This window comes from Dreissena polymorpha, chromosome 3, assembly GCF_020536995.1.
Source record: "Dreissena polymorpha isolate Duluth1 chromosome 3, UMN_Dpol_1.0, whole genome shotgun sequence".
NCBI lineage: Eukaryota > Metazoa > Mollusca > Bivalvia > Myida > Dreissenidae > Dreissena > Dreissena polymorpha.
The window spans coordinates 68,934,382-68,952,937 of NC_068357.1; the positions used below are offsets into that span (position 1 = coordinate 68,934,382).

General features: G+C 35.4%; 2 protein-coding genes across 3 annotated transcripts in view; both read right to left on the reverse strand.

Moving 5' to 3' along the window:
* Positions 1–18,556, reverse strand: part of LOC127874644 (sushi, von Willebrand factor type A, EGF and pentraxin domain-containing protein 1-like) — a 496,927-nt gene that overhangs the window by 18,113 nt on the left and 460,258 nt on the right. The gene's annotated exons all lie outside the window — the stretch shown is intronic.
* LOC127874643 (sushi, von Willebrand factor type A, EGF and pentraxin domain-containing protein 1-like) overlaps positions 1–18,556 on the reverse strand; it is a 36,962-nt gene that overhangs the window by 14,461 nt on the left and 3,945 nt on the right. Inside the window, exons 3-5 of the mRNA XM_052419110.1 lie at positions 17,564–17,731; positions 4,317–4,529; positions 1,783–1,968 (exon numbers count right to left, since the gene is read on the reverse strand). Coding sequence (XP_052275070.1) covers positions 1,783–1,968; positions 4,317–4,529; positions 17,564–17,731 — 567 coding nt within the window. The remainder of the gene's footprint in view (positions 1–1,782; positions 1,969–4,316; positions 4,530–17,563; positions 17,732–18,556) is intronic.

Here is an 18,556-nt window from a genome sequence, read left to right on the forward strand (position 1 = left end):
GTATGTCAATCATCGATTTTTAATATGGTTTCAACATTTGCATGATAAGGACCAATTTTGATAAAATTAATTAGAAATTTTTATCCATTTAGACCAGTTTATTAAGCATGAGCACAATAATTCACTATACTATAATTATTCAATTAAATAAGATTCGAGTATTGCCGGCTGACCTATATGCACTCGTTTATTTTCATGTTGTGTTTTTCTATTCTGTAAATATAGATATCTGAGCAATAATATCACATAAAGCAAAATAAGCCACAAAATCTGGCGCAACACCCCATAATTGATTTGCTTATGATGTAGCTAAGAACTGGGCAGAAAAAAGGCATCCGCTACTTTTTATCTCATGGAGATAACTTTTGATCGTTCATAAACATCGACCACAATCAACGCCGTATATCTTTTTTAAAGATATTTCTTGTTACATATATACTGGACTTTTGTTTAGAAGAAACTTCCTTAATCTGAAAACAAGATGCGTTTGTGAAACACAATGTCCCCCTGTATGACGTTTGACCTTGTAGGATGACCTTGACCTTGACCCTTCACCACTCAAAATGTTCAGCTCCATGAAATACACATGCATTTCAAACATAAAATTGCTAGCTTCAATATTGCAGAAGTGACATTACATGAGCAATTTTGACCCATATATTTGACCTTGAAGGATGACCTTGACCTTTCACCACTCAAAATGTGCAGCTCCATGAGATACACATGCATGCCAAATATCAAGTTGCTATCTTCAATATTGCAAAAGTATTCATAAAATAAGCGATTCGGGCCACATATATTTGACCTCTGACCTTGAAGAATGACCTTGACCTTTCACCACTCAAAATGTACAGCTCCATGAGATACACATGCATGCCAAATATCAAGTTGCTATCTTCAATATTGCAAAAGTACTCATAAAATGAGCGATTTTGGTAACATATTTGACCTCTGACTTTGAAGGATGACCTTGACCTTTCACCACTCAAAAATGTGCAGCTCCATGAGATACACATGCATGCCAAATATCAAGTTGCTATCTTGAATATTGAAATACTGCAAAAGCGTACATTAAATTAGCAATTTTGACCCATATATTTGACCTTTGACCTTGAAGGATGACCTTGAGCTATCACCACTCAAAATGTGCAGCTCCATGAGATACATATGCATGCCAAATATCAAGTTGCTATCTTCAATATTGCAAAAGTTATTGCAAATGTTAAAGTTGGCGCAAACAGACAGACAGACAGACCAACCAACTAACCAACCAACAGACAGGGCAAAAACAATATAACCCCCACTACTATAGTGGGGGACATAAACAAGATAACATCAGAAAGTGTAGTAACGCAGTCCCCAAAGGCTAATCTAGGACAATACTTGATCAGTGTTTTTTGTCACCATAAATGGGGAATGGGGCTGGGTCCCTTTGGATTAGAAAATATGCACTTTTGCCTAAAATTGGGAAATTAATAATATTGATTTTATGCTTACAAATACTTTAAATTCGATAATAAAAGTGATTTCAATAATACATTTTCTAAGGTTCCACTTATTCAGCTGGATTTGGAAATAATTGACATGTTTATACTTATTAAAAAATATTTAACAAAATTAAACCTTCATTTGGGAATTTTAAGGACCTATTTGGAAAAAAATATATTATACTTTTTTCCATTGGGAATGGGTCCCCCTACGTGACCCAAATTTGAACGAAAAAAACCCACATGCACATGCTGCATATCCATTTTTCCCTCGTATTTATTGAATATTTCCTACCACAAGAAGGCACACTGCCCTGCCATTCCCCATTGTGGCACTGCAGCTGGTTTGCCTTGGGATCTACGAGGATGTACCCCACATAGCACGTGTACAGCACAATCTCTCCATCCACCGGCCTGCTGTAGTGTTCACTCATGTCTGTACGACTGTACGGCACTTGCGGAGGAGCGTCACAAACAGACACTGCAGAATGAGAATGATCAGCAGGGATCAGACATGCAGCAATATACTACTAGTCTACTACTCTTTGAAATACAATCTATAGAATATTTACATTGTATGTCAAAGAAGAATAGCAAAATGTTGAAATATTATATATGCCACATAAGGGCATCTGAAAATCAATAAATCTAGTTAAAGTATTTAAATTTTAATAGGGTTTTTCAACCCTTTCCCACTTAGATACGTATTATAACACATTTGTAGTCCCTGTAAAAGTTACATTTAATTAAAGACCTTTCTTACTAAATTCAAGTTTTAAAGGCTTCATTTCCAACCCTAAAATACTGATGAGTAGCAAGCAGCATAAAACCTGAACAGACTGCAAGTTACTCGCAGGATATTCTGGATTTATGCTGTTTGCACATTGCCATTTACACTTTGCCTCTGGGGTACAGGGTTAATGAAGGCCCCTGAGGCATACTTGAATACCTTTTCATTTGCCATGACATAAAAACTACCGTTATGTATAAGCGTCTTAAAAAAAATATTGATGACAACTAGGCCCGTATTCAGCAACTGATGCTTAGACTTAAGAAACTAGAGTGTTAACAAGATTTTACTATAGCCATATAAGGAAAAATGCCCCGCCCCTTGGAAGCCATTTTTTTCAAGCAAACACAATTATTTTCAAACTCATCCAAGATATCATTGACCAATCTTCTGACCAAGTTTCATGAAGATCGGAAATTCCCCGATAATAAATGTGGCCTCTAGAGTGTTAACAAGGTTTTACTATAGCCATATTAGGAAAATTGCCCCGCCCCCTGGCGGCAATGTTTTTCAACCAACCGACATCATTTTCGAACTCGTCCAAGATATTATTGGGATGAATCTTCTGACCAAGTTTTATAAAGATCAGACAATAACTGTGGCCTCTAGAGTGTTAACAAGATTTTACTATAGCCATATATAGCCATATAAGGAAAAATGCCCCGCCCCTTGGCAGCCATGTTTTTCAAGCAAACGTAACCATTTTCGAACTCATCCAAGATATCATTGAAACCAATCTTCTGACCAAATTTCATGAAGATTGGACAATAAATGTGGACTCTGGAGAGTTAACAAGGCAAATGTTGACGCCGCACAACGGACAACGGACAAAAAGCGATCACATAAGCTCACCATAGCACGTTGTGCTCAGGTGAGCTAAAAAGAATACACTCATAACAAAGAAAATATGCTCAGTATTTGAATATAATATATTTATCCTGTCACATGCCTTTAAATCAGCCTGATAACAAGGTAACCTAATAACCCAAAAGATATTAGGCTAGTTGGTCACGTGACCTCGAATATCCGTCAGTCGCTTTCTGCACATGCGCATGCCTTTACTATTTTCTATTAATAAATTGTATTTTTTCTATTAATAAAACACCAAATACATGTAAAGTACTGTTTGTTTAAACGTTATTATTTAAACAGCATAATTTCGTCTTTGTGTATTGAATTAATAACAAGTAACTCGAAGCTAGGGAAGCTAGCCTAAGCGCTTTGCATGACGTAACGTCACAATCTTTTTGTTCGCACGTATTGTTTCCCATATTAAATATTTAAACACAAAATACTCGAAAACTAGATATTTTAGAAACATTTCAACCAATGTTGTAAATGTGACATGATAAATAGAATAATAGGTTGGTGACGTCGATGGAGAATGGTCATCTGGCTCGTCAGACGATCTTATCGGGTGAGCAGATAAATTCCTACGACTTGACAGATAACCATTCCATCCACGTCACCAACCAATTATTCTCTATATATACAGGCTACCTTTGGTGATTATACCATGAACAAAACGTTCTACATGATGTAGAGTAAAGTGGTGGATGCCAAGCTTGACTCAGAATTTGAGTAATTCTTAAATATTCCTGTTTAAAAAGTATTCATTTTTCTTAGAATAAAGTCTGAGAATTGTTTGGCGAAAATGGGCACAGGTCCTCTGGATCTAACTCAACATGCAAAATATCAAATTGACCAAAAACTGCTCTAGATTACGTCTCCACATGAATACAGGCCTATTGATGGACAAACATTTTATCCCTTTGCATGTTCTGTGGCGTCTCATCAGGATCCAAACTGTTTGCAAAGGTCTTCGCAATTCAGTTCCCGCACTGAATGGGTTATTTAGCCAAATTTTCTGCTGAACATGCTAATATTAACCAAACAAAAAAAATGCTTTTAGTACAAAAAAAGCTAGCTAAACTTCTTTTTTAATTTGCTGCCATTGGCCAATTTACTGAAAGGTAACGTCAGCCTTGCCACCAGGTCATAAATACCATTACGTCACGCTTCAATTCCCTCAATCTCACCTGTACATGCTGGTTCCACTTTAAAACCACTCGAGGACACCCATATTCCGTCTTGACTACACCTGAAGGCCACTTCTCGCACTATGTTATCATCATACTGAATGGCGTACAAACCACTGCATGTAAATGTAAAAGTGTCGCCCACTGAGTAGTTACTGCCGCGATATCCAGTAATGTTACCGTTCACTGCATAAGGTTTTGGGCACTTCACATCTGGAATGTTTTAAAACATACAATACAAATTTATAGTATGCCATTTCATAATCTCTAATATCTGTATATTTTGTGCATGAATAATGCTTACTAGTTTTCTCCACAGATCTGACTTTTTAACCCTTTGCATGCTGGGATATTTTTTGTCTGCTAAAATGTTGTCTGCAGAATTTCTAAAATTAGCATTTTCTTCGATTTTTTTCGAAGAATGCTATCAGAATAGCAAACAGTTTGGATCCTGATGAGATGCCACATTCTGTGGCGTCTCATCTGGATCCAAACTGTTTGCAAAAGCCTTCAAAATTCGGTTCCAGCACTGAAAGAGTTAACATATTTCAAGAGTGTTGTAATGAGCAAGTTTCAAGATTATTGGGCACAAAAATGTGTTTCTAAAGAGTTCTCAAGCTTTTCTTTAGCTGCCTTAAAGACTAAGTTTTTGATCACAAATGAACAAGATTAAATTTTGGCCAAGGTGTCATTGTACGGGACAACATATTCTGACCAAGTTTCATTCAGATTGGGCAATAAATGGGGACTCTAGATTGTTCAAAAGGTTTTAATTGACATGAGCAGATGATTTTAACAAAAGCTCACCAAATAGCATTTGTTGCTCAGTTGAGCTTAAAAGAATGTTGTTTCCTTTGAATATTTCCTTCAATTTGTAGGTTTGTTTTTTCCCTATATCTGGTTACAAGCTATAATCTCAGCCCAGCAATTCATTTATTTGTTAGACATTCATATAATAATGAAATGATGTAAAATTTTTTATTTCATTTATATAATTTTGAACAATTCAATTATAGAATGTAAAATTGAATCAATTATTTGGAATATCTAATTAGTTTGCACCCACCAATAGCGCAATGCCAATACCACAGCAGAACACTGGTATATTACATTTTAAGGGGCCTATAAACATTACACGCTTGACTAGATGAATAAATCATTTTTCATTGTTCAGAAGGATTTTAATTGTTCAAAAGGTTCCATAGAATAGACAAGAATACCGCATAACGGGCGCCAACGCTCCGCTGCTGCAAAAGCTTGTCAGAAAAAAAATAATTTTTTTTTAGAGGTCACAGTGACCTTGACTTTTGACCTAGTGACCCTAAACTGGGTGTGGCATGTAGAAATCATCAAGGTGCATCTATATATGAAGTTTCAAAGTTTTAGATGGAAGCACTTTGATTTTAGAGCCTATGTTAAAAGTTTTATATTAGAGGTCACAGTGACCTTTGACCTAGTGACCCAAACATGGGTGTGGCGTGTAGAACTCATCAAGGTGCATCTACATATGAAGTTTCAAAGTTGTTGGTGGAAGCACTTTGATTTTAGAGCATATGTTAAAGTTTTATATTAGAGGTCATAGTGACCTTGACCTTTGACCTAGTGCCCCAAAAAATGGGTGTGGCTCGTAGAACTCATCAAGGTGCATCTACATATGAAGTTTCAAAGTTGTAGGTGGAAGCACTTTGATTTTAGAGCCAATGTTAAGGTTTTAGCACGACGCCTATGGCGGATGGCTGACGGCGGACGACGAGCTGGCTATGACAATACCTCAGGTTTTCTCCTAATACAGCCGAGCTTAAAAAAAAGCTTTGACAAAGAAAGAACAGAAGCTGTCTACAGGGTTTATGGTGCCTGAAGAGGAATATTCAGACTTTGGATTTCACTTATTTCAGTTACTAAAGAAAGCAAAAAAATAAATAATAAATAAAATAAATGTAATAGAAAAAAACCTGAAAATACATTTATACTCCCAAAATGGCCCTTTTTCCCTTAACTAAGTTCCATAAACCAAGATTTAGTACTTTTTGAGACGTCCAATGTTCAAGATTGTAGTTTACACATATTTCTGTCACCACAGCAACCACAATTTGTAAATGACGAAAAAACTAACAGGCATATTTCCCATATGGCCCTTCATTCACAAACCAAATTTTATGAACAAGGCTGAAGCATCAATACTTTTTGAGTAATCGCATATAGTCTAGTAGGAACGGAGGTCCACGGTGCATGATTGGAACCTTTTTTTAAATATGATGATGATGTTCAAAATTGTCTTGGGTAAAAAATTGTTCCCAAGAAAAAAATTATGCCCACGGTGCCTAAATCCACGATGGCCGCCAAGATGGCCGACCAAAAACATAGGAAATGCCGTTTTTTCGCAAATGACACAAACAAAATATATGTTCCATGATTTTGTTACGCTTTTGAATTTAAGCCATTAAGAACATACTATTCTTATTACACAATATTTTTTCTATATTGTTCTTGTAACGTAAACTTTCCTTTCTATGTGATTATAGGAAACATAATGCATTCAATCAAGTAAGTAGATTAAATCTAATTAAGTTGAGCAACCATATACTAACTTGATTAAATGCAATATGTTTCTAATAATCACATAGTAAAGAATGTATACGTTACAAGAACAATATACAGAAACTTCATAATTTAGTAAAGACTAAGAGTTTTTCTCGCAATTGTGTATTATGCAGTGTTTCAGTTTTAGTAAACAGCATTGACACTTTACCCTAATATCCACACAAAAATTAAAAAAATACACATCTTAGGTAGATTTTTTGTGTGTAAAAATAACAATCTTTGTTTCGAAACAATGTTTTTTTATCGGATAATGTAAAAGACATATTAAAACAGTGTTTTTAATTTGGGGGATTATAATGCATAAGCTACCTATGTGCATACAATTATATGATCTTGTTTTCCTATTTTTATTCACAATACTGTTAATGATGTGTTATGCGTTAGTGGAATTAGCTTCTAAGTACATGCAATGTACATGCACTAATCGGTACGAAAATAAATCCATATATCTGTGAACATAACAAGTTTAACAAGGGCTGTTTGTAAAACATGCATGCCCCCCATATGGGGTCTCCGTTGTAGTGACAGCCATTGTGACAGTGTGAATATGTTTTTTGTCACTGTGACCTTGACCTTTGACCTAGTTACCTGAAAATCTATTGGGGTCATCTGCCAGTTATGATCAATGTACCTATGAAGTTTTATGATCCTAGCCATAAGCGTTCTTGAGTTATCATCCGGACACCATTTTACTATTTCGGGTCACCGTGACCTTGACCTTTGACCTAGTGACCTGAAAATCAATAGGGGTCATCTGCAAGTCATGATCAATCTACCTATAAAGTTTCATGATCCTAGGAATAAGCGTTCTTCAGTTATTATCCGGAAACCATTTTACTATTTCGGGTCACCGTGAACTTGACCTTTGACCTAGTGACCTCGAAATGGATAGCGGTCATCTGTGAGTCATGATCAATGTACCTATGAAGTTTCATGATCCTAGGCATAAGCGTTCTTGAGTTATCATCCCGAAACCATTTTACTATTTCGGGTAACCGTGACCTTGACCTTTGACCTAGTGACCTCAAAATCAATAGGGGTCATCTGCGAGTCATGATCAATGTACCAATGAAGTTTTATGATGGTAGCCATAAACGTTCTTGAATTATCATCCGGAAACCATTTTACTATTTCAGGTCACCGTGACCTTGACCTTTGATATAGTGACCTGAAAATCAATAGGGGTCAACTGCGAGTCATGATCAATCTACCTATAGTTTCATGATCCTAGGAAAAAGCGTTCTTCAGTTATTATCCGGAAACCATTTTACTATTTCGGGTCACCGTGAACTTGACCTTTGACCTAATGACCTCGAAATGGATAGCGGTCATCTGTGAGTCATGATCAATGTACCTATGAAGTTTCATGATCCTAGGCATAAGCGTTATTGATTTATCATCCTGAAACCATTTTACTATTTCGGGTAACCGTGACCTTGACCTTTGACCTAGTGACCTCAAAATCAATAGGGGTCATCTGCGAGTCATGATCAATGTACCTATGAAGTTTTATGATCGTAGCCATAAGCGTTCTTGAATTATCATCCGGAAACCATTTTACTATTTCAGGTCACCGTGACCTTGACCTTTGATATAGTGACCTGAAAATCAATAGGGGTCAACTGCGAGTCATGATCAATCTACCTATCAAGTTTCATGATCCTAGACATAAGCGTTCTTGAGTTATCATCTGGACACCATTTTACTATTTCGGGTCGCCGTGACCTTGACCTTTGACCTTGTGACCTGAAAATCAATAGGGGTCATCTGCGAGTCATGATCAATGTACCTATGAAGTTTCATGATCCTAGGCATAAGCATTCTTGAGTTATCATCCGGAAACCATTTTACTACTTTGGGTCACTGTGACCTTGACCTTTGACCTAGTGACCTGAAAATCAATAGGGGTCATCTGCGAGTCATTATCAATCTACCTATCAAGTTTCATGATCCTAGGCCTAAGCGTTCTTGAGTTATCATCCGGAAACCATTTTACTATTTCGGGTCACCGTGACCTTGACCTTTGACCTAGTGACCTCAAAATCAATAGGGGTCATCTGCGAGTCATGATCAATGTACCTATGAAGTTTCATGATCCTAGGCCCAAGCGTACTTGAGTTATCATCCGGAAACCACCTGGTGGACGGACCGACAGACCAACATGAGCAAAGCAATATACCCCCTCTTCGAAGGGGCATAAAAATGATATACTATACTATCTTAAAATATATCAACATGCGCATTAGGCATTTTTTTCTTCAGATTGTCATTTGACCCATCCACTTTTATTTTCTTGTATATAATAATCATGGATTATATTCACATAAAATAATCTATCATTTTATTCTTAAGTCTCTTTATGGTTTATATATGCAGTTGATATGTTAATTTCATCCAAAAAACTTTTCAGGTAATACTTGAAAATGTCCTACGCAAAAAAACCATTTTGTGTACCAATTTAACATGTTTTTAATCATGTTTTCATATAATATATTCATGTAATATATTTCATCAAAAACAGTTAATTGTTTTAGTTTTTTTTAAATAATATGTTATACATTCCTTAAATTAACAAGGGACAAAATTGTCACAAAACCAGGTTTTCATTGTGAACAAAATCTGATAAAGGGAGACAACTCAAACTGAACTTTTGAAATGAACAAACAAAATTAACCCCCTTTGTAAGTTTGTTTTAAAATAAATCTATTTTTAGTCGTGACGACCTTGACATTGGAGATATTGACGTGATTCTTTCGTGCGACACACCGTCCCATGATGGTGAACAAATGTGCCAAATGATTTTAAAATCTCATAATGAATGACATAGTTATAGCCCAGACAAGCTCATTTATGGCTATTTTATTGAACTCAAAGTGTGACCTTGACCTTGGAGATATTGACGTAATTTTTTCGCGCGACACACCGTCTAATGATGGTTAACAAATGTGCCAAATGATTTTAAAATCTCACAATGAACGACAAAGTTATGGCCCGGACAAGCTTGTTCCGCCCGCCCGCCAGCCAGCCAGCCAGCCCGCCCGCATTCGTCAATCTAATAACCAGTTTTTTCCATCGGAAAACCTGGTTAAAAAGCTAACCAAAACGGTCGAAATTAGATGTTGTTTGCGCAATTTTATAATTTTATGGGCTGTCCATCTTGGAAGCCTTCTTTGCTTTAGAAACCATGTGATCAATAAGTTTCGTGGGTACAAAAATAATTGTTTATCACAAAAAATGTAGATTATCATCAGCATTTTCAAATAAAATCTTAGAATCATCCAGCGCGAGCCCCTGATACTACTAGATCTCAATGTGAGAGATTCTATACCCTTTGTTGATAAATGATTTTTATCTTTATTTTTACAAATATAATAAAGAGAACATGAAAGTTATGTTTAAAAACAAGAGAAGTGTTTGCCAGAAACACAATGTCCCCTACTGCGCCACTTTTTTTTATTATTATTATATCCCTTTAAAAAATATTACTTCCCTTGTGAAAACCTGTACCTGCAAAATGATAAATAGAAATTATCTTTCTTTAAAGCTAGTTACTTCCCTTGGTTGTTTTTTTTAACCTTGAAGGATGACCTTGACCTTTCACCACTCAAAATGTGCAGCTCCAAAAGATACACATGCATTCCAAATATCAAGTTGCTACATGTATCTTCAATATTTCAAAATTTATGGCCAATGTTTAAGTTTTCGGACAAACGGACAGACAGACAGACTGATGGACAGATCAACTGCTATATTCTATCCTACCGGGGGCATAACAATGTGCTAGTGTTTTTCCCAGGCCATTTTAGCGTGGCGAAAAGCCACGCCGCCCTCTCGGATCGCCACGCTGCCCTTTTCAAAGGCAAATTTCGCCACGTGCCCTTTTTTTCAAAGGCAAATTTCGCCACGCGCCCTTATCGATAACATCTTTATTGCCTTACGATCTAACTTGGTCCGCAAAATCAGCTTCCTTGATTGTCTGTGACGCTCCGACTGTGCTTGATTTACTCGAGAGACGTCACGTCTAATCGACTATATTAATTGAGCAGATTTAATCTATAACAGTTCTCAATTAATAGGTAGGTCTTTTTGACTGCTCCAACGCTGTGAATTAGTCATGCGTGAATAACCCCGTGTCAGTTTTAATCAATAATGCCGGAGGCTATGTTATACCAAGCGCACTTTTCGCTCGGCAATGTGTACTCCTTTACGATAAAATCATAACTTCGGAGACTTTTGATGAAAAACTCGATGCTATTCTCGTTGCAATTGTGCATTGCATGCATTATTCAGTTATATCAAAACATATATTTTTACGCATTATTACATTTAAAATCACAAACAAATTTATTCTTTATCGTTTTCGTCTTTAAGATAATTAGATCTAATTATTGAAATAATTACTGAGACGTATACTAATTTAACAAAATGCGAATCGCGTTTAGACCAGTTCACGCGTGACGTCACGCGTACCTGCGTGTTTACATCCGGGCTATATTGGTAGTCAAAAGAAAGATACAATCAATGGGGAGAAATAGAGCGTGATCGATTAAATTTAAACGATTATATTTAGATTTTATTTTTCAACATGCCAACAAGTTGTTCTACGTTACTGAAACAACTAAGATTGAACACAATGAATAAATAGATCAAATCCAAATAAAAAACATTTACAAATTAACCATAATGGTATTTGTCTGGGCAGGGACCTTTACCCTGGTCCGGGAAAACTAACATGTTGACACATTAAATAAACATTTAATTAAATTAAATGCAATAGTTTTCATTTGATTGTTTGCATCAATCTTAAAATCGTTTAAGCCTTTGTATTCCGGTGTTTAATTGCCCCTTTGTTCTGCCTAATCCGATTATCTCGTTTTGATCAGATATTGTCCAGACCTAACTAACAACATGGTGTCATAAATCACACTAGGTGGCAGATGACAATCTGGTCATTAAACGCAATTGATGATGCCACCATGTCTTCATTCTGGTAGTATTAAGTAACTAGGCATTTGGTTGAATAAATTTACCACCGACATACTTAACAGTTGCTTAAATTAGATATGTTACATAATTATTGTACAAATTTGAAGTCTATAGATAGTCGGAAATTGAACACGGTAAAGATACAAGCCCGTTTTATTTATAAAAAAATAAAGTATTTATGAATTATAAAATGTAAATAAAAAATATTTAACGTATTTAGCGGTCATCGGTCATCGGTTAATTATAAATAAGTCATTCCGTATGAAGATGTAATGTTACGGCAATGCACGAAATATATCATAAAAACAAGAAATTACGTTTGACATCAATGGGGGTAAATAATAATAAAACAATGTGTATATATTATATTATATATGTATATATATTATGTTGTGTGTGTGTGTGTGTGTGTGTGTGTGTGTTTGTGCGTGTGTGTTAAATGTTAGATAGTTGTCACTCATACTCGATCACTAGTAACGAGTTTACAAAATACATGAATACACAGTTCAATTTACATCATGTGAGGTTGTGTTTTTCAGTTGAATGTTAATATTCCTCAAGTCATTCTCTGAACAACACCCATCCAAATTAAAATCACATGTAAATACCGTCATGAACTTCGCTTTTAATAGGGCTTTGTAGTACGTTTATTTTCAATGAAACACTGACACATTCTAGCTATCACTAATTTTTTATTATTCTAGTTTACGCATGCAATTGATAATTATAATTTTATAATTAGATGTATCATTATTTTTATTGAAGCTTTTCTGCAAATAATTATACGGCTAATGCATAGAGCTCTTTGTTGCGTCGAATTTTCTGTCGTTCAGTCTTCAGACAATCTTAATTACTTTTATGCTAATGACGCGTTCTTTTAAAATGCAAATAAATGTGTTAATGCATTCTTTTGGCACTAAACATGATATTTTTAAAATACTATTTAGGTGTTGTTTTTTAGTTTCTTTTCGATTTATTGACTAAACAAGTCTCGTTATCCATATGCTTTGCGTTAGCTGCAAGCAATGCTTTTGACTACCAGTGCATTGCGCATGCGCGAACATCGAGAATCAAAACAATAACAATGAACTGGCTAATACGATTTAACGTTGCTATGCGCACCTGTCGCTTACATCATTTGACATTTTTCAACATGGCGGACTATACAGAATTAAATTGTGACTCGGCAAAAATGGCAAATAACGTCGTAAACGATCGATTTAACGATGGAGATTATACATTAAGAAGGAATTAATAAAATGTCTGTGATAATCAACGATGCATAAAAATGTTTTAGATAGCAACAATATTATTTATTTATTTGTAATCTACCTCGTGGATGCATGTCACAGAAACGAGTGTTTGCATAGTGTTAGCGATTAATTTACTCGCAATGTTATTTTAAACATATGTCGAGATTATTGTTAGAAAATGGGATAAGACAAACATGGTTTCATTTATATGTTAGTGGATCTGTGTATAATCAGATTCATATGCATATATTGCTTTATTATGTTTGTCGTGCTGTACAGTTTATTGAAACAGCCTGGAGGAACTTAAATGTACATTGCAAGGTAAATATATTAATATAAATCATAGTAAGTTAAATACATCTATTACCATTAAATGTGCTTGTTTAAATTTTTTTTTCCACAACTGCTTCTGATGCGATTACATGTTTCCCCGTAATTCAGGTATTCAGGGAACGTTTTTGCCCTTTTTTTGCCTAAACTGCGCGCTAAAATGCCCTTTTTGAAAGTAATGCGCCATGCCCCTTTGCCCTCCTGGGAAACACACTATGTGCATACACTTAAAAGTATCAAAAAGATCAAAATACATAAACATAACAAGTTAACAAGCCTCGTATATCTCAAAATATATCAATAAGGCATTTTTTTCTTTATATTTGACATTTACCCCACCCACTTTTCTTGTCTTACAAATCACATTTATATTATAATAGTCACATGAAATATTATATATTCATATTCCTTAGTCTCATAGGTGTGTATAAATGTAGTTAGGATAATAATTGTATCTAAACTGTTTTTCAGATACAAATTGAAACATGTTATAAGGACATAAACACAGGTTTCTTTTACCTTTTTTTCATTGATACAGTCATTTTTTTCACACAATGTTTAATTTTTCACCAAAAAAACTTATTTGTTTAATAAGAATAATATGTTCCCAATTGCTTAAATTAAAAAGCTTACCAAAATCATGGAAAATATATGTTTTTTGTGTCATTTGCGAAAAAACGGCATTTCCCAGGGCTTTTTTCCTGACTTTGTGAAGCGGCCCTGGCCCCTCACTTTGTGAAAAAAATTAGTCGCAAACTTGTCAAAATTGTGAAAAATTGAGTCTCGAACTTTTCAAAATTGTGAAAAATTGAGTTGCTAACTTCTTAAAATTGTGAAAAAACAAGTCGCGAACTTCTCAAAATTGTGAATTCAAAGTTCAATGCATTAGTATAGTTAAAGCTTGTTAAACACTTGAATATAATCAAAATTATAATGAATATAATCAAAATTTCCTTAAATAATGCAATAAAGGCATATTTTCCTTCTATGAATACTGTATTTGATACAATAACAACACATATACATATATCCGATTTGCAAAACATTCATGTACCAAATGCAACTAAAATACCTGGTCCCAACACTTCTTTACCACAGGAATAACATTTATGAACATAGAACATTTCAAGGGCACATAACTCAGACATGTTCTGGACTTTACAGCTTTAGAACTCTGTTCTTTTTACTCTTAAAAATGTCGATAATTCTCTCAATATCTGAAGAGGAAAATTCCTTCTTCATGATAATTTTCATGTTCTGTGAGCCTGACCCTCGCCAGTGCAGGATGATCTCCCTGGGAGGTTGTGATTTGATCTGAAACATTAGGTATTCATTTAACAACAGTACTTTTGTAAGAAATGTAAACGAGTTATTTTATTTTTCACATTTTTTCACAAAGCATAAATAGACTACATATACAATTTTAATCATGAATATGCGTCATGAATATGCATTTAAATTAAAAAAAATATACATATGAAGGGACCACATTATTACTTCAACCAAGATTTACAATCGTAAACAGATACGAATAAGCAGTCTCGGTCATCAATACTAGGGGACGTTTTGACTAGGGACCGTTTTGACTAGCTTCCATCAATACATAAGCCGCGGCAGATGCTTTCACTTTTATCAAATAACTTTCCTTATAATGTTATCAATGTGCATGTTTTAAAACTTACCCTTCTGTAGAAAGCTTTTTTTTTTCACTGTTATCCTAATTTCAATAAATCGTGATAATTTTGCGTTTTTTTTATTTTCTTCGTGTAGTAACGAGCGTTCCGCGTTGCAACTTTTTTTGATAGTGGCGTTGCTAGGCAGAGCTTTTACTATTTTTATGCCGGTTTCACCGGTTACACAACACTTTAAAATTGATTAAAACAAGCAAACATCGGTAACGCGAGTCGACAATTACGCGCGAATTCAGAATTAAGAACGAGGTTATTAAACTTATATTTCTGTTCCAAAGTGGCCGTTTTTGACAGTTTTGAGCACGAAAAGTCCTTTTTCACGATTTAAAACGGTCGTTTTTGTAAATATTCACGGCCATGTCAGGTTTGTGGATTGGCCGTGTCAAAATTGTGAAATGTCCGTCCATGGCCAATTACAAAGAAGGAAAAAAAGCTCTGTTTTGGGTCGGCCATATTGGCGGCCATCTTGGAATTAGATCCTGTTGGCATGAAATTTTTCTTGGGAACAAATTTTTTCTTTTACCAAAGACAATGTAGGACATCATCAGCATATTTAAAAAACAAGAGCACCGCCTTGCGGGTGCAGACCGCTCATCTATTTTCTTTTTAAAGGTGAAGGGACTCTCATTTTCAATCACAAAGGAGGGAGGGGTGGAGTGAAGAGCAGTGCATTGTGTGGGGGTGTGGACATTTATTACATTTTCTTCCAAAAATGCGAAAAAAAGGAAAAAAAAAAATCGGGGGTGGGGGGGGGGGGGTGGGGGGGGGGGATTCTTGGGTGCGATGGTTGAACGGTATTTCAAACATAAAATAATAAAAATAAATATTTGTGTTTTTTAACCGTTTCATAAAAAAAAATTGGGGGGGTTGAGGTGGGGGGGGGTATAGTGTGAGGGTGTGGTGGTAATTTGTGAGATGATCTTAAAAAAAAAAAAAAAAAAAAATAGGGGGGGGGATTCGGGTGGGGGGGGGGATTCTTGGGTGCGATGGTTGGACGGTATTTCAAACATAAAATAATCAAAATAATAGTTTTGTTTTTTAAGTGTTTAAAAAAAAAATTGGGGAGGGGTTTGGGTGGGGGGGGGGGGCATAGTGTGAGGGTGTGGTGGTCATTTGTGAGATGATCTTTAAAAAAAAAAAAAAAAAAAAAAAAAAAAATAGGGGGGGGGGGAGTTGGGGGGGGGGCACGGGCGATGGTTTGGGTGGAGTCTATTGTGGTATGTCAGGTAAGAGTAGTTTTGTCAAAGTATCAATCAAATCTAATCATAAATAAAGAAGTTATGGCAATTTTAGAGAAATTTAATAATTTGACCTTGAGAGTCAAGGTCATTCAAAGGTCAAGGTAAAATTCAACTTGCCAGGTACAGTAACCTCATGATAGCATGAAAGTATTTGAAGTTTGAAAGCAATAGCCTTGATACTTAAGAAGTAAAGTGGATCAAAACACAAAATTTAACCATATATTCAAAGTTACTAAGTCAAAAAAGGGCCATAATTCCGTAAAAATGACATCCAGAGTTATGCAACTTGTCCTTTTACTGTACCCTTATGATAGTTTGCGAGTGTTCCAAGTATGAAAGCAATATCTATGATACTTTAGGGGTAAAGTGGACCAAAACACAAAACTTAACCAAACTTTCGATTTTCTAAGTATAAAGGGCCCATAATTCCGTCCAAATGCCAGTCAGAGTTACATAACTTTGCCTGCACAGTCCCCTTACGGTAGTTAGTAAGTGTTGCAAGTATGAAAGCAATAGCTTTGATACTTAAGGAATAAAATGGACCTTAACACAAAACTTAACCAAAATTTTCAATTTTCTAAGTATAAAAAGGGCACATAATTCTGTCAAAATGCACATCAGAGTTATCTAACTTTGCCTGCCCAGTCCCCTCATGATAGTAAGTAAGTGTACCAAGTTTGAATGCAATAGCATTGATACTTTCTGAAAAAAGTGGACCTAAACGCAAAACTTAACCAAAATTTTCAATTTTCTAAGTATAAAAAGGGCACATAATTCAGTCAAAATGCACGCCAGAGTTATCTAACTTTGCCTGCCCAGTCCCCTCATGATAGTAAGTAAGTGTACCAAGTTTGAATGCAATAGCATTCATACTTTCTGAGAAAAGTGGACCTAAACGCAAAACTTAACCGGACGCCGACGCCGACGCCAAGGTGATGACAATAGCTCATTTTTTTTTTTCAAAAAATAGATGATCTAAAAAGGTTCCAACCGTGCACCATGGACCTCCGTTCCTACTAGACTAATAATCCATATTTTAGTTTTCACTTCATTCTGTGTCCATAGCAATCACAATTTTGTTCCGATGAAATAAAGTAAAATAACATGTTAATTTCACATATGGGAAAAAGTTAACTTTCACTCACTTGATACGCATTTAGGTATCTCAGGGGGATCCCACATCCCCAAGCTGTTACAAACTTGCTGCGGAGACCCTATCAATGTGTAACCAGCATCGCACCGGATGATCAATGTGTTTGAAATCCGTTCATAGTAACCATTATACAAATATCCTGGTAATGTGCAGTACGTTTCTGAAGAGAAAAATTATTTTGTCATATCAAAAGCTGTGAGATGAGAGAATTTTTGCATCATTTCATATTTAAAGAATAATTTTTTCGGGCTTGACAATAACTATTTAATGCACTTGTCCAACCCTACAGTTTCACTTTTCCTGACCAAAAGTAGCATTTATAATTATTATTATGTCATATTTTTGCTAAAAATTGCAGCCTCACACAAGCAGTTTTCCAAAACGTAACATACTTTTCTAACAAATCTGACCAAAATTTCTTAAAAAAGATGCCAAACTACTACAATAAACTCAATTATTGGTTTATTGACTTAATTATACAGTGATATAATTCTGTTGCACTGCATAATAAAAATGTGATAATTAGTTTGAACATCAATTTTATTGTGGTATTTTTCCCCAATCCAAAAGGCACAGGCTGTAAAATATCAAGCAAAACAAATCACTAGCTACAAAGACAAAATAATGGGCATCATTCTGCTAAATTGTGGGTCATTGTCATGGGCCTTTGTCTGTAACCTCGCATGATGATCCCAAAGAAATGCGTAAAGCTTCAATTGAATAACTAATGGTTGTTAAACATAAATTTCAACTTGCACGCACACCTCAACCTTCTATGCAATGAATAGTCAATTTAAAATCATAAGTAAATAAACCACATGAAAACATGAGCTCCTTATAACGGGTGCCACGCTTGGCTGTGGGTGCAGTTTTGAATAATTAAAAGCTTGTCATAATTTTTTTATTTTTTTTAGAGGTCACAGTGACCTTGACCTTTGACCTAGTGACCCAAAAATGGGTGTGGAATGTAGAACTCATCAAGGTG